Below are 23,607 nucleotides of genomic sequence, written 5' to 3'. Positions count from 1 at the left end.
ATTAACTCACCATGCATGTCTTTAGACTTTGGAAGGAAGCTGGAGCACATGGGAAATATCCATGCATTCAGTGACATGTAAAGTGTGTAGTGCTCCATGAGTGAGTAAAACAGCCGAGGCTTGTTATGGGTTGGAGTATTATTCCAAAGCCTGAGTGATCTCTCATGCTCTTCAGGAACAGATGCATGCCACACATTCCAAGAGGCAACCAAATCATTCCAGTTGAGGATATGCCAAGCTGGCTGGAATTACGCTTTCATCCAGATAAGTGTCAGTTTATCCATCTATCATATCCTCCAATCTAAATGGTATTGTTTGAAAAGTAATAAAAACACCACCCCTTTCCTTTTTCTCTTGAAAAGCTTCTGACAGCAATGTTTAGCTTAGCACAGGTAAAACTGACAACACGCACAAAATGTCTACAAATGAATAAGAAAACAAACCTCAATTTGCATGCACGTGCATGACAATCAAATGGAGAACAAGCTTATTGATACTGTTTAAGGGCAGATGGAAGTGTACAGTTCAACTTAGCTTTTACAGAGAAAAAGGAGAAAACATGGAGAAAAGTGTGTTTCCAACACACCTGTAGTGTCAAAGTTAAATGAAAAAGAAAAAAAACTGTTGGTAAAAACTCTAGTAGGCTGTCAAGGACAAGTCATAAATTCAGTAATAACTCTAAGTTGGCGTCACATCTTTTATATGAGAAATGTCTCATTTTTTGAAGTTGGTTTGTTTTAAGTCCATATTCAAGGACAAAGTTGTCAGCTACATTGTTACAAGATATTAACACATCATAAGGAAAAGACAAGTCACTGGATCAGTCATGTAAAGGAGCAGCTGCCAACACGTGGATGGACCACGAGTTGGGAGATAAAATGAGAAAGAAGAGGCAAAAACAAGTGAAAAACAGACAGTGAAAAAACAATGGGAGAGCAAGTCAATGGAGAAAAGGAAAGTGAGAAAGAGAGAAAAAGGGGAGAGACAGCCAGTGGGAGGCATAGAGAACTAGGTCAAGTCACATGACTGGGATTGACTACAGGCAGGATTAAATATCCTACAGCATGTGGTCATTTACACAACAAATGTAGATTTCATTTTATAAATTATTTCTCTTCCATGGGGGAATGAGGCTCAGCATAGCAAGTGTGTAGCTACTCTGTATGCTGGTTGGAAGCGAGGCTTTTCAATGAGCACAAAAACAGAGCATTAAAGACTTGAGCGAGCCGTTCCCTCTGAGACAGGAAACAAAGCGAAAGCCTGCGATAGCATGAAAATGATCATAACAGGAGGGGACACGGTTCCAGCAGGAGATGGTTCCATTGTGACAGGCTAATGGCTGTAACATACACTGCCCATTATCCTGGGTAAATGCAAAGGACAGTGAAATGTTACAAAAACAAAGATGTCACGTATTTTAACCACTTACAGTGTGACAGCAAAAGTGTGCCAGCAAGCCTGAACACGAGGTCTTGAGGAATATATTGATTCATACTCATATTATCGAAAGGCTAAATGCAAAACACACCACATAAACAGCATGGTCCGTTCTAGTGGTGCCTGCATGTATGTGTGTGCAGAAGGAGGCACACCCACCGCTAGGGATGGGTACCGGTGTCCGGTGCCATGATGGCACCGGTTCTGACATAAACGGTAGTAACCAGACCGAAAAGCAGCGCACATTTCGGTGCTTTATTTCGGTGCTTTTTTTCCCTGAGCTGTGATACACTTCTAGCCAATCATTTTACGTTTCCGAGGATAGTAGGCGGGGCCAGGTACGTACGTTCTTTTATGCAGAGCTACAGATTAAAAATGCCCAAGGCGAAGCGGTCAAAAGTCTGGCTGTACTTCATAGCAAAATATGCAAACTCAGCAGCAACAAGTGCTTTAAGCTGATACTGTCAAAGGAGGTAACTCCTCAAATCCGATGAAACACCTGGCGACGCATAGCGTTTTTTTTTTCCCCAAAAACCAAGAAATGCACTGTATTTGATAGCTTGCTGCGAGACCTCACACCGAGCGCATCTACTGCGGTGTGGTGCCTGTTATCGGACCCGGAGTTAGCAACATACCCAAAAACACGAAGAGGAGAGTCCTGGCCCCTAGCCCTGCCAGTGTAGCAGAAATGATGACGGATGATGATGGCAGCAGCAGCAGCCGTTCTTCTCTGCGTGAGTAATTTACGTTGAGTAGGCTAACCACGTTATTACATTAATGCATGTAAGGTGAACTAGCAAACATCATCATAGCTACATGCGGCTGTCTTCTTGTTTGATGGCAGATACTCCCTTCACCCCGGCCAAAAAGGCTAAAATGACCAAAGAAAAAGAGGGAAACAGCTGAATATGAGCGGTTTTTGGACAAAGTTTGTGTTTTTTCCATTGTTTATGCACTGCTTCCAGCCAAGAGTGATACCATATATGCCCCATAGCTGCAGAAAAGGCTAACATTGTTATCTTTTTACAAAAACCAAATCAAATCAAATCAAATCACTTTTATTGTCACATCACATGTGCAGGTACATTGGTACAGCACATGTGAGTGTAATTCTTGTGTGCGAGCTTCACAAGCAACAGAGTTGTGCAAAATACAATAATGTAAACAAGCAAAATACAAGAATGGCTACATCTGAAACTAATAAATATATGTACAATATATAATAGTATATGCATTTCTGGATGTGTATAGTAAATATTTTCCTACGTGTGTGTGTGTGTGTGTGTGTGTGTGTGTGTGTGTGTGTGTGTGTGTGTGTGTGTGTGTACACATATTTTACAAATTAAATAGAGTAAACAATAAATAAAATATATAAAATATACAGAGTGAGACATGTGCAAAACAGTGGCATTACTGTACAGTATGGAGTGCATAATGTTAAAGTTCCAGTAGTGAAGCTGAGGTGTCTATGACGTGTTCAGCAGTCTGATGGCCTGGTGAACCAGCTGAACATGAGAGGTTTTTGGACCAATTTTGTGTTCTCCATTCTTTAAGCACCGGTTTGAGCACCGTTTAAGCACCGGCACTGTTTCAAAAGTACCGATTTGGCACCGGTATCGGATAAAACCTAAACGATACCCATCCCTACCCACCGCAGGTCGGCACAACAGGAACCCAGTCCGGCTGCAGGTAGGGGCTGGCTGGGTCGAGGTAATTTAACTTTCAAAATAAGAGCAAAGTGATTGCCCACTAGCAAACCAATTGCAGATGCCACAAAAAAAGTAATAAAAGAAAATGTCAAAACTAGTCATAATCATAATATTTAAGAAGGTTAAGAAGTTAACAGTGGAAATAAAAATTGGTGAAATTTTCACTGACCAAAACAGCCTCCAAATTAAGCTTTTCAATAGTGATCTGGCATCATCATTACTCGGAGCTTGTCTGAATGCAATAGTATGAGTGAGACATTTATAGAGTAATGCAGGATGGCATGTCGCAAGATGCAAAATGTCACTAGTACCCCATCAACCCATCATTTCCACCACCATCCATCCACCCTACTCCACTGAGGAAACTGCAGCTGCCAATCAAGCACAGAACTGCAGGCTAAGCTGGCCATAAGCTCAGTCAATCCCCTGAAGCCCAGTATGTGGAATACCAATCATTCATTCACTGTGACTCTGTGGTCGGTTGAGAAGAGGAGATACACAGCGGAAACATAAGTGTGTGTGTGTGTATGTATACGTGTGGGTGGGTGTGAGAGAGAGAGAAAAAAGCTGGTCAATGGACTGAAATCTGTCACTTCCTGTCTAACAGGAGATTCTCCAGCAAATGAAAGCCAATCAATGTGATGTAATGTAACACCAGTATCCAGAACAACATGTGCCCCTTTGGCTCTGATCGGTTTGACCCTCAGGTTTTGAGGTCAGAGGCCCAGCGCTGTGCATTTTCTATCAGACCTACAACAACAGCAAATAAATGATTCATCTGTGACATACCTGACACAAATATTTGGGGAAGCAGAGGCTCAGGAGACAGAGAAAGACGTTTCAGAAGGTTGGTGGTTTGATCCATCAGAGAGTGTGAATGTTAGAACTTCAAATTGAGTAGAAAAGTGCTTCATAAGTGCCAGCCCATTTAAATTCTCTTTCTAAATAAAGTGAAATGGTACAAAGTGTAATTATCTATTTTTAGATTTTGATAATTTCCAACAAATTAATGAGGAATTTAGCTTTGCTTAAGCCTCTTACACAAAAACTCACTAGTTGTAACAGGGATACTAGAATAGAAAATCAGAGTTTGTTTTTTTGCTTGAATTTTTTTTAAATAAGACTGCAAGATATAATCTAATATTTTATTTTGACGTTGTTTATGTTTCCACAGCTCTGCACCTCACAGCGTGTACAGCCTTGGAATTTAAGGTTTATAACTAATTACTTACCCCAAATCTAAACAATCATTTGACTTGGTGTATATATTAGAGTCATTTATGATGTAAAAGTAAAACTCTCTGGTTAACCTTAAAAGAATTATTTGCAGTTTTACCGTGTGCGTGTTTTGTATGTGTGTTTAAGCACTGGCCCTAAGGTGCACAAAAAACGACATCAATAAGAACAAAGCCCTTTTTTGATAGCGTGGGGAGCTCCAGGTTAATAGGTGAGAGGCACCTTTCGGAAGCTACCTAAATGCCATGGATGACCTCACTCGCATGTCTACCTGCAGAAAGCACAAGATATGATGAGCCAGTGAAGCGCAAGACTGCTCCAAAAATACTAAATCTGCCTTCCAGGGTAAAAACTCTTATCTCAAATAACAATTACTGACCAAGAGAGACAGACCGTCATATTTGTTTAGCGCTGAGCAGTGGTGCCCCCTTTCAAAAACTGGGGTCCAAAGGAGCAAAGTTAATTTGGATCAAAGGATGGGCAAGTGGACAAGCCAAAACAAGGTCATTCTGCAGGACCACACAGAGATGTGTGTAAATACAATGGCCTTAAGGCACGTGGACAATGTTTTCTAGTGTAGCTTGATGTCAAGGTAGTGTGTATATCCAATAATCCTCGGTCCCTCCGGCCATTAGATTCAAATTTTAAAGAAAGCACAACCCTCTAACTAAACTCACTACATTTCTATTTTTTCCTTTTTTTTACATGTTCCTCCTCTATGAAATGATATCAATATTTAAAATAAGTATTAGAATGCACTGTAAGCTAACATCACACACACACACACACACTAGTATCATCAACATCAGCATTCCTAGAAGGACGTGCAACTTGTCAGCTCAGCCAGGCAGAAAGATGTAGCTCAGCTGCAGAGTAACGTCGAGGAGAAAAAAGAACACAAAATCACAATCCTCACAGAAACACAAATGACTGACAGCGTATTTGCTGTCAGACACCAGATAATAAAGGAAATTAGATCAAAAACAGGCTGAGCGAGATGATTGTAATAGCTGTAACAAATAATTATGATATTTCCAAGGCCTAAAACTGAGAAATGTTCAGTCAAAGACTATGTTGATTCATTACCTTACTGATTGGAGGCTAACTGCTCTGTATTCCCTATATTTCTCCCTTCATCTTTCCTGATGAAGGATGAAATGCCTGTCATTTATCCCCCCTCTTTATAAGTATCTCTTTCTTCCCCTCCACTCACCATCTCTCTTCCTCTATCCTCCTTTCTTTCTTTCACTGATCACTGCTCTGTTCCTGCCTGTACATACTGTAGCTCTCAAGGGGGCCCCGCATAAGTAAGCCCATCAGAAGGAGCCCAACGATGCATCCCTTTTGATCAGCACAGTTGCCACATTAGCATGTACCTCTGTGCTCTCCTCTGCACTCTAAGAGAGCTACCTTCCTGTCAGCGCTGCCGACCCATGAGGAGCCTTGCTCAGGTAAGACAGAAGGTGCTTAGAGCCCATCTGAATCTTAATCACTAATGAACACAGGCTTGCTTCACCAGTGATGAGAGGGGAGAGAACCGCTCTTGTGATCTCACCGAGGAGACAGACAAAAGCCTGGTTGTGCATCTGTAATGTACTGTAAGGGCCTCTTAGCTGAACAGAGCACTGCAGACTCTGTGAAAACTAAGTGATATAAAGCAAGTTGAGGCGTTGATTAAATACTAAGGTCTTTCGGGCCGACTTGGGATACTACATCTGAAAGGAAGGCTTGTGAAATCATTCTTCGTATTTTTTATTCAATGACAACAAACCACATAAAGAAAAGAAAAAAGAAAGAGAAAATGTTTTAAAAATAACAAAAGCCCGTTTGTGTTTCTGTAATCACACACAGTGGCCCTTTCACAGCTATATCAGAAAAGTGCGCTAGTTCTTTTATTTATATACATATATATGGTATTTTTTTAAGCACTACGAGTAAAAGTTTAAAAAAAGTGGAGGAATGCTTTTCCTTTTTCCTCAGTTTTATGAGGAGCTGTGTTTGGCGCAGGTCTGGCCTGAGTCTGGATCCACAGCCGGGTGCCCTCTCACTTCTCTGCCACTTAATTAGCCCAGCTCAGCACAAAGGGGAGTTGGTCACATGGGCCCAATTTGGGCAGCTATAAAGTCTACAAGGGCTCTACATGCATTACTTTGGGAGTATTTACATGCATGCTGCAAGAAGGTAAGAGACTTTGAAGATGCAAAAAAGAGGAAGAGAAAAAAAAAAGGACACAGAAGAAGTTAAAAGCAGAAAAAAATTAAATGAAAGGAGGGGAGCCTTAAATTCCAGGGAATTTTTCCAGATGTTGCACAAATATGCTGCTGAGGCAATCCAGATGTGCTCACTCTGTTTATTCCCTCCTTCTGCTCACTCTTCCAAGGACTTTGCTTTCTTTGCCTGGCCTCTCTCTCTCTCTCTCTCTCTCTCTTTTTTTTCCAGCCCCTCTACCCCTTCCTCCTCCAAGCAGCACACATCTTTGTTCCCTGATAGTCCCTTTTAAGTGAGGGCTTTAATAGCCCCCACGGCACCTTAGCATCCACTAGATCCTGCAATAAACATCCATTCTCATTCTCTACAGTCCATATGTGTGTGAGTGTGTGTGTGTGTGAGTGTGTGTGTGTGTGTGTGTGCCACAGAGACGGAGATTAGCTGTCTCTTTTTAATCACTCTTTGGATCAATTAACAATTAACTCTGTTACTAACAATAGCTGCGCTGATGAGGAAAAAAGTCATGCACTGAGTGAAGCAGGACCAAAATAAAGGCAACATGCTTCCTGCTTTCTCTTCCCTGACTTCACACTGATCTGTTTTTCTTTTTTCATTTTCACCCTTACCATCACCTCTCCCTTCCCCTCACTTACATACAATCACTGTCATCTCTGCTGAGCATGCTCCTCTCCCACAGAGTGTGACCCAGCCACAACCCCTGACCTTACTTCTCCCAGACAGCACACTGATTCCCATCTGCTCCACATATACCACTTCATGAATCAGCGTTGGGGACTCCACCCGCAGTACATACACGCTGTAGCATCAGTTAATCATCCCGACGGCATACAAAAGCCAACATGCGTAGACTTGTACACAATGAAATGTGCATGCTCAACCACAGGCAGAAACCGCTTTAGGATCCTCAAATATATTTTTTATAACGTGGCGAGAATAACACCTTCAGCTCGTCATGAAAAACTGACATGAGTCAATGTATATAGTGAAAAATATCTGATATGAAAGCTGAAGACCAAGAGCATGCTTGCGCACACAGACACATCTAAACAGCTGAACACTGCCAATAACAACAACTCAATCGTCAGCCTTCTCCCGTTTCCAGTTCTGGGCTAAAAACAGAAGAACGCATCCCAAATGATAGTTGAACTTGTCAGAGCCGTTCATGCAGGCAACTGTCAGCACTTTGGTATGCAGAATGCTGACGACAAAGACACGGCCGGCACCTGCACGCTTGCCTGTCTGTCTGTCTAGTAAACCTGGTTTTTCAACACTCTTCCCCTAAATAGCACAAACAATATTCTAGATTATGTGGGAGAGTGAAAGAGGAAAAAAAAAATCTTACTTCCCTTACTCAGGCAGAGATGTAAAGCCATGTATATAATCCATTTACATTATCCTGAATGTTTTCCTTGGTTGCACAATGAGGGGGTTTTAAATAAGCATTTAACTCGGTATTCACTTGATGCGCTTTCTGCATTCATTCATTCTACTTTAGAGTAGCTAAGTAGCCTTGCTCAGTTAAAAAAAGAAATAAGTGCACCCAGCATTGTGGACTCACTGTGGTCAAGATGGGTTTATATTAGAGCAATTTACTATGCGTTTCATGGCTGTCTAGTTATATGCGGCCTTATTGTTTTGTATTAAATGGTTCTACGGTGTGGTTTTATTGCGAGGCCTGTCTGCAAAGCAAATTTCCCAAATGGGACAGTAAAATACTAAAATAGATTATAATAAATACACTGAATATTGAGGCTGAAGGGAGTGAACAGCCACCTAAATGCTCCTGATGAAATGTCACTTGTAGAAAAATGTTATATTTGAAAGCATGCGGTGCTTTTCAAAAGTGGAATAATTAGCACACTAAATTCATCTGTCTTTATGTGATATTGGCACTGCCCTTTGTGTGTGTGTGCATGTGTGTGTTTTATAATCCTTTCTAGATAGACAGCCCTTCCTCCCCCTGCGCTATTAAGAGCCTTCCACCTTTGCACCATTGAGTACATTCCTAAAACCAGACGGCTGTAGCATGGTCTGTAACCACAGGTGACAAAACCCTCCAGACTATCCGCACATGTTCATGTCTACATGTGCACAAGCACACAGGTGCGTGTTGTTAAGCCAGGAGGCCACAGTCTGGGCGGATGTATGAACATGCTAGACCTGTAGGCGTCAACAAACAGTTAATCGGTCTTTCACTACTGCAGGTGGACGAAAAAGCCTACAGAGGGGCCCTGTTATCTCACATGTTATCATTCTGCACTTGTATCTTTCATGCATGAAAATCTGATCTGTGGCAATAGTGCGAAAGCTCCGACTTGTTAGACATATTTAGGCTGCGAGTCTAAATCTGAGCTGACCTTTGTCAATCTTCTTCCGTATGCTAATATCCCTCCATATCTTCAAACTCATCGGTAACACAGACTGGAAGGTAGTTCCTGTAATAGATCTACTGTTTATCATAATTGCAGTCACAGCCTTTAATCTTCCAGGCAGATTTAAAGGGCCTCTGCAGAAGTTGTGCCCAAATCCAGTTCTTTTATTCTAAGGTGGGCATGAAAGTCGAACAAAACTTCCTAATGCCTGGTATTTTGAGAGCTCACAGTTATAGGATGAGGAACTACTCTAGCTGGACAGCAGCTTCAACTATCCTCAATTCAAGCAGGAAAGACTCCAAGGAAAAGAAAAACAAAAAGACAAAAATAATAAACTACAGATTTCTGTAAGTAACTAGCATCACAAGACTGGCAATATAAAATCACTTTTATTTTTTAAGATTTATTCAATTCAATGGAATTTGATTTTTACATATTTCTATATTATATTTCAAAAATTTTGTTTTTATGTATTTATAGAACACCAAACAACAACAACATTTGCATCAAGGCTCTTTATATTGTACAATAACACAAAGAAAATAGAGTGCTGTAATCTTCATATTTAGAGAAACTGAACAGGATGGCAGTTAATGCAAATGTGGACATTTGGAGTGTGTGGCAACTGGGAGCAAATGTATATATATTATTAATGTATAATAATCAATACAGGGAAAAAAGAACAGTCTTGCTCGTGGCTACTGTAAAACTGCCACTATCAACAATATAATCATTTTCTGCAATTGAGGCAGTTGTGAACAGCAAGCACAGTCATTTAGCTGATATGAGGACATTCATTTTTTCCAGTGACCACTGCTAATTTCCCAAACAAATGACCAATAAAACCCATAATGTCATATTTGTCAAGTAAGCAGAAGCGTTTGTTCTGATACAATAGCACAAATTATTAATGAGTAGGTCTCGTAATATGATTGTACAATGTGGCATCATAGTGCTTCGATTAGTGCTAATGATGCAAATCCAAAAAAATAATACAATGTTCCATCAATTCCCCCTAAAATTTAGGATAAATCCTAATAAAAGTTGATTGAAAAGATGCTTGAGCTCCTAAGGTGAAGAACTGTTAAAATAAAAAGGGCTTATGAGGAGTTAACGAGTTTTCTAGACGAGGAAGAAAATAAGCTTCAGAACTTTTCTTTTATTTTGGGAATATTACAATACTTGATAATACCATTTTTTCTGATTAACACTGGGATAACATTAAATCTATGAGGTCCCCTGAAAATGTGTAGACGGCAGAAACACAATGTTAGAGAAGTGAGTCACTGGTTATTATAAGGTACCCGTGTTTGCACCCATGGGCCACTATGCCTTATTCTGTATGGGCCTATTTTATATTGTGACTATTCGCATACAAGTTAATTTTCCAGGTTCAAAAGCTTCTCCGTGTGTTCAAAGTAAGCACATACAGATTCTCTGTCTAAATTTGAAGTTTGAGTTTGAGCTTGTCTCAGATTTGACACTGTGAGTCCAGCTTGGCTCGTTTCATTTCACGGCAGTAGTACCTGGCTGGGAATAGTACAAAAACTGAGGGACAAAGTTTGTGATTCAAATTAGAATCTGGGGATCATTCTTTTATGTGTGAATATATACATATAAATTATATCCAAACATATACATTTGTGAATTGATATTTATTCAGTGGGAGTCACATTACTGCAGTGACTACGACTGTTATTTACAACTGCACCTTTCTCTTTTCACTACTATCACTGTTTCTCCAACACATGAGCCGTGTGTGGAGTGAAGCTGATAAAACACAGAGGAAGTGAAATAACATTAAACAAGTTGACAAAAACTCATTATGTAATCTTAAGTGTAAAAAAAAAGTGTTACTCCCATTTTAAAGAGAGTGAGATAGAGAGAGAAGCCCGGCGAGGAAAGTGTCATCGTCTGAGGTTTTCAGTCGTGTCAACTCAGTTAACCTCAATCTGCCAGCATAAAAAGAAATGCCGCCATGAAATATTTCCAAACTGTTTTCAGCCTTTTGTTGTCGTCACCCTCCATGCTGTACTAGCTCACCTGCACCTACTGCTGATGTGCAGCTTTGTAGGCCCAAACTTTCTACTTTTGGAAATCAGGATCAGACCAATATCTATCTATATTCTATATTTAATTCAAATATAACACTGATGCATCATAAATGCACATGCACACTATATATTTTTTAACAAGACATAATGTAGAATAATGTGTCTGGGGTTGTTTCAGTCAGTAGCACAAGGTTCAGAGGACAGTAGTGTGGAGTCAGCTGGTAGCTTCATGAAATGTTGTGTTACTCATATTTTTAAGTATTTTGTGAAATAAACTGCCTGAAAGTAATGGTTATACCGCCAGTTTCATTTTTAAGACTACAGCTTAAGAGTCTCAGAGAGCACCAGTTGATACATACATTTATGTCTTCACTCTGTAAAAAAATCAGATTTCAGCAAAAATCCCAGCTATTCCTGTCATTTCTAGTGATGCTGACAAAACCAGCATTGAACAGAGTGTAGTAAACTTAAAAGTAAAAAAACTTAAATAAAAATTACAAATACCGGTAATAAAAAACAAACTTAAAACCATCACCTATGCATATAACATATGCAAATACAGCATTTGAACATTAGGCTTAAAATAAACAAGCCAAACAAGGCGATCCCAAGCACAAGAAAGTAGATAGCGGAGGAGGCCGATGTCAGTCAAGATATGCATTTGATGGTGCACAGGTGAGAATGGACATAACTCTCACTCTTTGCTCTCAAAACTGCTGCCTTGTCTTGCACCCAAACATCCGCCCACTGACACAGAGTCATACTTGCACATACAGAACATAACCAGGGAGTTTCGCATGCTCTTTTCGTGGCCTTGCGCCCAGCAGTGCATGAAAGTCCACCCCCATGGTATCTGGCAAGGTGACAGACACGGTAACAGAGTTGGTGATGGTGTTGGTGAGGAGAGAGGAGAAAGGAGAGCGTGGGACACGCTGGGACACCTTTCACTGCTCGTGACCTCCAAAAGAAACTGCGACGGAGCAGCATGAGACAATCTTAATCATCTTACTCCGTTTCTGCTGTGGCAGCCTGTGTGCACATGTACATATTATACATACGGACGCATGTGGGACATGTTTGAAAAAGACTGCGCAAATACATTTGGTTATTGATCAATTAACAAATGAATGGTAATACACCCATCCAAAGATCTGTAGGAAAAAAAGGTATAAATGAAACTCAACAAATTAAGCAATTTGTTAAAAAATAAATAAAAATTCTGTTGTTCTCATTGGGGCCAATTACTAGTGGCTTGAGGAATAGCAAGTGGGCACGAGGAAGTATAATGACACGGAGGAGCACAGCACATCTAGGATTCTCTCCTTTCGTCCTCCCTCCCGAGCGAATACTCATCAAAGCATGTGTGCTCATAGCATAATTAATAAACACATCATAACCGCTAAACAGACAAGTTATTTTCATGCATTACTGCAATCGCAGAAGCAGAGTCGACAGTTGTTTTCATTACTGCAAATATGCCAACTTGAGGGATGCGCAGAAGAGGACAGGGTAGTTAGCTTCTGACAGCCCCCCGTTTTCTCATAGCATCTTAATTTCATAACAGAAGCCTAACATCCAGCGCTCTTTTTGTTATTCCTTCTTTTAATTGTTACTGTCTCGGCCTGCATTGACTTTCTTGTCCTTTTCCTATTCTTTTTTGCGATGCACACAGAAAAGAGAGTTTTGGCTTGAGTAGGGCAAACCGACCTTGCTCTCAATTCGAATTATGAGTGTGATCTGGTCAAATCCCCACAGAGACTCCGTTTCCACTTCAAAAGAGTGGCTGTACGCACCCTGAATAATGCCAGCCCACAGAAAAGCCATTCAGACACTCTCAGGACCTGCAATAAACCCCGAGACCAGTCGAGCTCACAAGATTGCAATACAGAACACATAAGTGCTCACAGCAACGACCAAGTTTCTGAACAAAGTGTGGCTGTAAATGATGAAGTCGATTTAATCAACAACAATTAAGCAGTTAGTGGCTGCATGAATAATATATAAGAAATATTCTCCCATTCAAGCACTAAAATACGTGCTTTTTTGCTACCGCTTTTATTTATTTATATATATATATTTTGACCTTTCTGCTCTTTGATTGAGTAGAACATGTAAGCAGTGGGTCAAGGTCACCTTGGGCTCTGAGCATTTGTGGCACTCGTCTATTAGCATTTTATAAATAGACTCATCCTTAGTCGATCTAAGATCCTATCAAAAAGATAGGAATATAAAAAAAATGAAGAAAAGGTTACTCAAAAAAGAAAGGTGAAGAAAATAAAGAAAAACTACGCGCTACTGTCTTTAAAATTTTTAAAGGCCAGATCAAATGCCAAAGGCAAATTCTTTAAATGATCAAGTATATGGGGAGCAAAGGTCAAGGTCTGTGGTGCAAAGTTCAGTGTGGCCACAATCAATAAAGACCTCCTGTGAGCAAGGAGCTTCTTACACAAATAATTAACGAGCCTTTGAATCATTCCATGATTTGTGCATTAGAAAGGCTCCAAGCACTTTCTGATTCGTACTATGTTTAGAACATAAACAAGTGTGGGCTGCAGAACAGAGATGGAGAGAAAAGCGTGACAGACTAAATATGCATGGTTTTATCTGAAGCCAGTGTGGCTTCTTAGTCATGAAGTATAATTACTGATCAGCACAGATGTTCCTTTAAAAAAAAAAAAAAAAAAAAAAGCAAAAAAACAAAACACTTTCTGGTCTACATGTGTTTGGTGCGCTCAAAACTGAACATAAATCTATTTTTTTCCTCTCATATAGTTAGGTTTGGATGATGGCATGGGTGATGGGTGGGAAAGTGAAGGGCGGGCACGTAGAAGGTGAGCACATTTTCTTTGATTTGCTTGAGTAAGAGGCCTTGTGGGTGAGACTGGGAGAGGAGAAAAAGAGAAAGGAGCTGGAGAGAGAGAGATGTCACTTTAAGCCATTAAGTCTTGCAATAAAACCCCTCCAATAAAAATGACAGCTGCAGCCCCTTTTTCCTCAAAAGGGGAGCAAAAGCATCACATCAGGAACAAAAAACTGGACGGCCGTAAAAGACAAACTTGGCCAAATGCTTTTGGCAGTGTAATTCCATCAGCCCACTCCCACCACCACTACCACACACACACACACACACACACACACACCCTCCAGACACACAGCTTCTTGCAGTATTCGCTTTGTTCCTGAGTTACTGCCAGAAAAGGAATGTAGCCTTCAGAACCCCCACCCCGCCTCCTCATCAACCACTACCACTGCAAATCTCACTTTTTCATCAAACACCATGAACTTCATTGATTGTGCACATCTGTGACTATGTATGATGGGGGTACCTTATGTTCCCTCAAACAGAAAGCACCAAAGAGTTTAGCTCCATTGAACTCGGGAAAAACAACAAACACCTCTTCAGCAGGCCTAGAGTGAGCAATCAGACGCTTTGCAATAGTGTTAAGCTTAGTTTGTGCTTGCCACCATGTGATTACAGCTCACTTTGGTGGCACTTTGGCTGGCCAGATATCTCCCAATTTTTGAACCCTCGTGCGCAGAAAAGGTGGCGCAAAGGCAACGGTGCATGAGTAGTGGAGGGAGACTGCTGCAACAGCTGGAAAAGATGAGACTTTTTAGTAGAAAACTGTTGAAAACCTAAAGATGTGTGTGTGTCTGAATGATGTACTTCATATTGTTACTCTCTCTATTGTGATTCCAACGATGCAGTAGTGTATTATTGTTAGCAGTGACACCTATTAATTAGGAAAAGAATGCAGCTAGTCAAGTCCATCCCAAATGTAAACGTGTGCACTGTGATCAAAGCATCACGCAACCATGGATTTAAATAAAGGATATTAAATTTAGTCCCATTAATGACTACAAAGGGAAATTAGAATTTTACATCAACATAGTTTAGGAATATGCTTGTGTTTATTGGGACTGTATGCCCAGGTAGCCTTGTTTGAAATACAGGTCTGACTGAACTTTTTTTCAGTTCTACACCATCGCTACCATGCAGACAGTAATTTGACTACCATGCCTGAATAAAACAAAGTTTCATTATAAAAAGTAACACCCTGCACCTTGCATGCAACGTCTATCACCAAACTTTTTTTTTCTTTTTTCTTTTTAAATTCTGCATCTGCTTGAAGCACAACTCACTATACAGACAACATCTAAAATGAAGCGGGCCAAAAATTACTTAAAAAATTGATCTGAGTGATCTGAAAGGCAGACTAAAATTAGCAAAAGGGAACTTTATCGCTGTCTTATTCACAAAGAGTCACCACACTTTGTGAACAGCTCCCACAATCAAACCAGGAATCTTTCACTTGTTAGGTAAATGTGAAAACCACAAACTGATATACTTGTCAATTAGTTTTGTTTTGTTTTTATTAAATCAATTCTTTTGTTAAAGACTTTTTTCTGTTTGGAAACATTTCATCTGTTTCCATCATATACATATTTGCTGTTTTTAAATCACGTCTTAAAACATATCTATTTACCTTGGCTTTCAGCACAGCAGGACTTGTTGATGTCTCTTATTACGTTTCTTATTAATTATATTATTTTTTAATTTTAGTGCGTTATAAGTAAAGATGCTATGCTATATATTTGATGCATCAAATACACAATTAATTATAAATATGGCTCTACATTTCTTACAGTAGTCTGTGACTTACTGTAATCAGCACAATTTTATTTAATTGTCCAAATGTGCCTCTGAATGCACTACACTGTGAATAACATACTCTACAGCATCTTCTCATTTTCGACCACTGATATAATTAATTATAAACAAAAGTCAATATGACCAATAATAGCCGGGCACGCACAACATTTAGCTGGTGAGATTTCATTAAGAAAGACTTCCTAGATGTTGACATATTAGCCATGAAATAATCAACCAAACAGACACTCAATACTTATGGAGCAAATGACTTTGAGAGGAAAAAAGACTTGAATTCGGCATGGTTAAAAACCTCTCCTTTCCTTTCATGTTCCAAAATGTTTATTTCACTGACAGACTCTAAGCCCAGTAATTCTCGGACAAAAGGACACATTCTCCTTTTAATGTCATCCATTCAGTCGCCACAGTTTATTGCCAGATATGAATGGAGGATGGTAGACAGTGGGATTAGGCAGCGCATGAGCATCCAGTACTGGACATACGGTGCCAAAGAGAGGTGTCGTCATCGCAGCCAACAAGCGATCTATAATTGTAAAATGTACCGTGTGTCATCTGAAACAGTATCACAATTTCTAATGTGGTATGACAGATAATTACCCGGGTAAGCGCTTAATCAATAAATTCAAGGACTTTGCAGATAACGGCGTCCTTGAATTAACAATAAGCGCTCGAGTGGACCTTTGATAGAGCAAGTGCAAAAATAAACGGCAATTTAAGGACACACAGATTAAGACTATAGGCGATGAAGAAGTTGCTGATACAGCACGTAGCGCAGCTTGAAGGGAAAGATGTGGGCCAACTCTGATGGGAAAGTGTCGAGCCTTACACCAGCCAGATACCACAGACTTTCAGATACCACTTTGTTTTCCATATACGCTCCACGGACCACTCTGGTGCTCAATTAGGTAAAGTGAAACTTGAATCACTTTCAGCATGGACACACAATACACTTGCACCTGTAATAACAGCCTGTCAGTGTGTGTCACACTGGCGGTTTAGCGTATTTCTGAGAAGCCACATAAAGGGCGCTGTGGCAACAGTGTCAGCAAGCGAGGCCTGTAACTGAAGAAAGCCGCCCAGTGCCTCAGAAGTCCCTGTGAATCTCCTTGGTGCATACAGGCAGCTGATGATATGTGTCAAGGTGTAACACGATGCCCCCATGAAAGTGCAGCAGACACAATAAAAAGGGCTCGCCTACAGCTCTGTGCCCGTCTGGAACAGGGGACAAGGGTCTGTTTCATTCACTTTGACAAACTTACAGTAGCAGTCATAATTAATGATTTACGTTGTTCTGTGTCTTTAAGCTGGAAAAATGCAAATGACCCAAATATTTAAACATTAGATCCAAACAAAAACACAGGCACTTATTAAAAATATGTTGCATCAGCTACTAGAAATTATTACTCCTGTGTAAATACCCTGTTCTCCTTTACTTTCTGGAAAATTAATGTGACTAATGTGACATTTGTCACATACAGGACCCTTCACAAACGGAGACCTTAAGTGGAAAATTCACCTCCTTTAAAAAACACAAACAAAACTATACTCAGAGGTTCCTACACCTGTGTCACCTGTGTGTGCTGGCCTCAGGTTGCCAGTAGTTCGTTTACCTGAGCAGTGTGCTAGGAGATGTCAGGCAATGTTAGGAGAATTTTAAGCTCGGGAGCCAAGTTTTATACTGCCTGTTTAAACCACAAGTACAAACGGAAGTCAATTTAGCCGCGAGGTAAACCAAGTCACGTTTTTTTGTTTTCCTTTATGTTTTATTAAGGACTGCCACTTCAACACAACGCACCGCTAGACTTCCACAACGCAAAAGCGAGGCATATTCTGCTTTAAGGATGGTAACATAAGTTAAAAAAAACATAAACAAATAAATACATTGCCCGTCCTCTAAAAGGTACATGTGTCTGTTACGCGTATAATTTATCAATACCTGCTTGCTAGTTTAAAGCTTCACCTCGGTGTGCATTTTTCCCCCTCATGAAACTTACAAAAGTGTCGACGGCCAAAGTCAAAGCGTAAAGTTTTCTTGCTTCTTTTTTTCTTTCTAGAGTTGATTTCACAGCAGCGCACGCGAGGAATGCGCGCTCTACAGCGAGCGTTGTCATCTGTATCACAGCCAAATGTCATCAGCTCAAACGGCTGAATTATAAGCGCAACACCGCGAGGATAAGTCTGCTTTGACACAAAGATAAACTACAAGTCCGCGTCGGAGGTAAAATTCTGTACAGCCACGGCCGCTCCGCCGCGTCAACAGCCCCAAACGTGTAGATGCATTTTGGCAACTCGCTCCACGCGCTGTCAAAAGACAGAAAAGGGGGCAAAAAAATATCAGAAAAAGACAAAGAGACGCAGAGCGAAGACACGTTGCACACTAATATAGGGACTCAAGTGCGATCACAAAACTACCGCGTTCATATTAAAACGATGCAATGTCATTAAACAAACAAACTTACCCAATGACAAGAATGGTTTGGTTTCCATGTCTAACTCGTAGGTTAGCTCATGCCAGCTGAAACCACCGCGTTTGGGAGTTTTCTGTTTTTTTCTACAGGCGGCTGCTCGAATAGACCAGACCAGGGCGCTGCTGCTGCTGCTGCTGTTGACTTCTCGAAGAAGACAGAATTTGCTCAAAGCGGTAAAAGTGACAGATCGATGTGTGATGGTCTCCGAAGATAACCTAATGTCTCTACCTCTGTTTGCTCACTCTGCTGCTGCGCTCACACTCCTTTCCTCTCCCTCTCACGCTCAGTGTACAACTCCAACTACTGGATCTGCACTGCAAAAGGGACCTGCGCAGGGGGTACTCCCACAAACGTAGACCGGGCTGCAGCGACACGGAGAGAAACTGGAGGCTCGCTGCGTGAACTTTGAAATGAGCAGCGTGTAAAGAAGGGTGGACGAGACCGCACGGCGCAGTCCATTCCGAATATGAAAGTTTTCGAAATCAAGTGGAATCAGTTCAGCAGCTGAGTAGCAGCTACTTACTTTTTCCACCTCTTATCTCTTGTTATTTTAACCTGGTCACACGTGTTGAACCTCGGCTATTGGCTCAGCAGACACATTTTTCAACCGCATTTACTCACTGCCGAGGGCAACACGAAATGAAAACACGAAAAGCACATTGAGCTACACAACCGGAACTGGGATTTTGGTGGAATTGTAACCAATCTAAGTCCCATCTCATATGTGCTTTTATAGATTTAAGTCACTTTTTTGGAACTCTGGTAAGAGGACATTTGACATTCTTCTTTCAATGTTCTGCGCATTCAAATGGTGAATGAAAAAGTCAACAAAGCCATACATTTCTTCTCCTGCCACTAGATACTCAACAAATCAAATTTTAACCAGTGAAAAAAAGGAAACTGAGTATTACTACACACTCCAACTCTTAACAATGAGTTATTATATTTATACATCGTGAAGGCCAATAAGAAAAAAGGGCAAGGAAAGACTTCTCACTACTTCCCTCAACTCCTTCCACTGTACATCTGGTCATATGTATTAAATTCCTACTCTAGCTTTCCAAAAAAGGAAAAATTAGAAAGGACAAAATATGCATTTATCACAGATACAAAAAAAGTTTAGGTTAGAGTCACAGAATCCCCTCTAGGCTGTAGCTTTACAGCAAGCAGTAGCACACTCATTTGCATAACCCTCACTGCATTAGGCCAATGTGCAGTCTAGATCATTCCTCTGTTATTGTTCTCTGTGCCATATCTGTGCAGTGCCAGTGGATTCATGTCACATCCACCTTGTGTGCTCCTCCTCCCCCTCAACATTCACACATGAACCAGGAACATGTTTCAGGAGGGTGAAAAATGTCCTTTCTTTGGCACAGATTGAAAGGGGGGAGTAGCTCAGATGCAAGGTTTGCATTTTCCCTTATGCGGTGCATATTGGAGCAGTGGAATGTAGGCATACGCCTCCTGCAGCCATCCTCTAGGCCTCTGTGATGAGCCTGCTCCTGTTACAAACTTGAAGGTGTTCGCCACGTTTGTACTGAGGCAAGATACATAATTAATGCAATGCATGGCACATCAAAGATCAAAGACAGTTGTGCAAAAAAAAAAGGGAGAGGGAAATTAAGTCTGACTGGGCACTGATTCGAGGTGTGTTTGTGCACGTGTGTGAAAGAGAACGTCTATGTTTCTGTGGTGTACAGTGGCATGGGTGGGGTGTCTATGTGTGGGGGTGGTGGGGGACTACCCAGAAGATTGTCCGTTGTGTTTGTGTGAATTTTTCTATCATCTTTCTTCCACATTATGCAAACACAGCTCCATCTGATTATTGATAACTGCTGAGGATGTTAAGTGAGTTGACACGCTGGGTGAATGCGCACCAGAAGGGGCTGGAGAGAGCAATTGGGCATCCTGTTTGTACTTAGCTGAGTAGACAGTTTTGCCTTGGGCTTTCACTGTGTAATATAAGACAGACATAACACAATCCTTTTAAACACCTCGATCAGGCTGGGTTCTCTCATCTTCCCGCTAGAGCAGGCTATTTAATCCTCAGCTTGGGCTGTGATTAATAGCACTTTGACCCTTAACCTTCATCCATATAAATTTTCTGGAGGCTGTTGTGGCTCTTCCAAAGTTGTCACACCTCTCCTCCTAGATGCCTGGAGTATACACTTTCTCTAAATATCTTTTGGTTTAGTTCTTGCTTCTTGCCTTCTGCTTTTGTTTCTCCGCTTTATGCAATGTGTTTGAACCTCAGGGGATGAGAGACCACCACTGATATGATACACTCTGCTGTGGTTGCTTTGACAGCCCCACCTCCTCTTTCCCACTCCCTTGAAATGAGTGATAAATGAGACAAGGTCTCCTTTATAGTATGACCATTCACAACAAACTCATCCATAAAAGTTATTATGGCATCCTTTAGTGGCAGTGACATGGATACCAAAAACTGAAGATTGTACAGATATATACAGATATTTTTTTAAATCTCAAAAATGATTAATGCTGAGAAACACGTCAGCATCAGATCCTGAAGGTCTGAAAGGAACTAAATATTTTAAGACTAGTGAAATAAATAAACAAAAAACTAAACCAAGGTTGTTAACAAAATAAAAGAAAGCAAGCTGCCACACAAAAAGTAGAATTTGTTCTTATCTGGAGGACGTGTAACTTCTCTTTTTTAAAAATGTGACTTCAATTAAGTGGGGGGGGGGGGGGGGGGGGGGGTGCTACGAGGAACACAAAAGCATTTTAGATCATTAGCCTGTTTGCTGAGGTGTTCAGCATTGTCCGCCCCAAGGGAAGGTCTTGATCGTCACAGCCCCGGGTTCACATTCCTTAACCCTCAGGGTCAGGGCTTTGTCTGAGGATAGCACTGAGGCAACTTCCCCTGCGGAAATCAACAAGAGCAGCTGACACACTGAAGGCTGGAGACACTCACAGAGACAGGAAGAAGTACCACTACACACAAAGAAGCAAGTACATGGTCAATCTTGCCTATTTTCTCTTAAAAAAATGAGACAAATTTTAAGGCAATGTGTAAAAGGATAACAGCAGAGTGTGTGTATGTTTGAAGGCATTACATTCAGTGCACATATCCATCCTTTTACCATAATTTCTGTACAGTTCAAACAAAAAAGGAGTCATGCTTGTGATGTGTTGTGTACACAAGACATATATCATTACGTTTACCTTCATTTGTATCAGGATTACAGTTGGACATTGTGTGTGTGTGTGTGTGTGTGTGTGTGTGTGTGTGTGTGTGTGTGTATGATAGCAGCGATGTTGATTCAGCAATTTCATAATGCACTTTTCCTTTCAAATCACAAATGAAAACATAAACCTATTTTGAAACAATCGTTGGGTTGCAGTCGTACGTCTGCAGTGCTCATTTCATCCCATATATACATTGCCAGTTTTCAACACTCTATTTTCATTTCATTGGGGTAGATAAAAGCTTTGTGGATATCGGCCCATCAAATCAAACTGATAGATGGAATGAATCTAGGCATATGTCCAAGAAATGGTAGAAAAAACCCCAGTATTTTCTTAAATTATTACAGCACATTCTGCTAAGGGCTGTTATCAATACTAAACATTACATCAGCTCTATCACTGTTTTACCATGCTGGGTTTTGAATGCTGCCACAGGCAGATGAAACTCCCTCAATGGAACAGTCTGAAGCTCAGACATGCATCATTCTTTAATATCATATTAAAGTGAAATTGGCTACATTTAAACAGACATGATGATAAATCTCATATGCAGTTGGCCGAAACAGGTTTTATCTTGGAGGGGAGAATCACCTTCCCTGAAGAGCATCATCTTCTCACCTGCGATTGAATCCAGCATTATTGCATGATGATGGAGCTACTGTGCTCCTGGAGCCGACAGATTGAGAGGTTAAATTATGGCTGTGCAAAGGGTTGAAGGTGTAGTCAAACATTTCTTTCTTTTCTTTTTTTTAACCATCCCCTTCTTCCTCTGTAATGGTGTGGATGAGGATGATCGAAATAAGAAAATAGATGCGTTAGATTTTATTTTCAGATATTATTTTCCAATAAATATAAAAAATATGAATTTATTTTGATAGAATAAGCCATATTTTCGTTCCTTCTCCCCTTAGTCATAGATGCATGAACTGTCACCTGCAGGATGTCCCATTTCTACCAGCAATCCATCCAAAACAGAGAACCCGTCTGTCTTTTGTGCACAGAAACTAAGAAGTGTGGGTAAAAAAAGTATCTGCACAGACTCATAAAGCAGATCTGACAGCCATCTAGATCAGCAGTTATTTCAACTATATTATCCATCACATCTTTTTGTTGTTTGCAGCATTAATATGTTCACTGAACAGATTTTGCAAAAGGATTTTTTTCAATGCAATGCTGCCATTTTGTTTTGCAAAGCTTGGCTGCTTCGTGTCGCATTGTTGCCAGTCCTGCTTCCTAATCCTGCTTTGATTTGCAGCATTGTAACTAGAAATCAGAGCATGTCCTGCAACAAAGCATAGGTCCCACACAGTTTGAATAATTTGGAGGTGGCATTTGATTAGCTGGATAACAGTCTTTTTAATACTTGTATCTAAAATCTTTGTGACAAATAACTTTTTTAACATGCTGCAGCTGCTGTGTGGGGTAACTGAATACACAGATTTGGACACATTACAATCTAAAAATAACAATTAAGTGGAATGAATAAATATTTAGCTCTAAAGCTAGGATTTACATTTTCAAATTATTTAATATGGCTATAACGCTCTTCGAAACTCTTATGTGTTCAAAGTGACTTCCTTTCCAGTCAGCACAGTACAGCTGACTGAGAGTGTGACTCTGTTGGACTTCAGCTGGGTAAACACTCCCTACTGAGGCCAGAGATCTTGTGTACACACAGGGCACAGCACACATTCAGCAAGGGGGGCCTCACAGCGCTGTGAGGATGGATGGTATAACAAGGCCAGAACAGTCAAAATATGACGAGAGACCACCCCATCTGCTGAAACCATTAAGTCCCGATGAACAGATACAGGCTTTGGTTGGGGTCTAGATGTGTCTGCTCCACACCTATTGCCTGCTTATACATGCCTGTTTACAAAGATGCAAAATGCACACATCACACGTTGAGAGATTCTCAGACTCCCAGTCAAGGAAATTGACTCAATGGTGCTTGAAAGAGAGTCATTTCACTGAAAGCAACATTAGAATGAAGTGGAGTAATAGGACCCCTCTTCTCTGGCTTCCTGCACACTCACCTTCAGACCAGTTCCGTCAGTTGCAGCTAATAATAAACCCCTGTGAGTCAACTGTGGTGGATGTGACACCGATAATACATTTTTATTTGCTAAAATCAAAGTCATTTTTCATGGGTTTGAAAGGAAACCTGTGGAGATAAGCCTCAGTGTTAGTGTGTGGGTAGTCCAGTTAGCCAAGTAA

General features: G+C 40.7%; 1 protein-coding gene across 3 annotated transcripts in view; it reads right to left on the bottom strand.

Moving 5' to 3' along the window:
• rxraa (retinoid X receptor, alpha a) overlaps window positions 1–23,607 on the bottom strand; it is a 165,769-nt gene that overhangs the window by 95,905 nt on the left and 46,257 nt on the right. The window contains exons 1-2 of one of the 3 annotated variants that reach the window (XM_080304437.1): window positions 18,406–18,768; window positions 18,169–18,318 (exon numbers count right to left, since the gene is read on the bottom strand). The exons of 1 other annotated variant lie outside the window; for it this stretch is intronic. In XM_080304437.1, coding sequence (XP_080160563.1) covers window positions 18,169–18,196 — 28 coding nt within the window. In that variant the 5' untranslated portion in view covers window positions 18,197–18,318; window positions 18,406–18,768. Of the gene's footprint in view, window positions 1–18,168; window positions 18,769–23,607 lie in introns of those variants that run through there. One more of the 3 variants, XM_080304438.1, reaches the window with a different exon arrangement.

The sequence above is a fragment of the Astatotilapia calliptera genome, chromosome 7 (assembly GCF_964374335.1).
Source record: "Astatotilapia calliptera chromosome 7, fAstCal68.1, whole genome shotgun sequence".
Lineage (NCBI taxonomy): Eukaryota > Metazoa > Chordata > Actinopteri > Cichliformes > Cichlidae > Astatotilapia > Astatotilapia calliptera.
The sequence above is the reverse complement of the archived record's forward strand: the minus strand, read 5'-3'. Positions and strand labels throughout refer to the sequence as shown.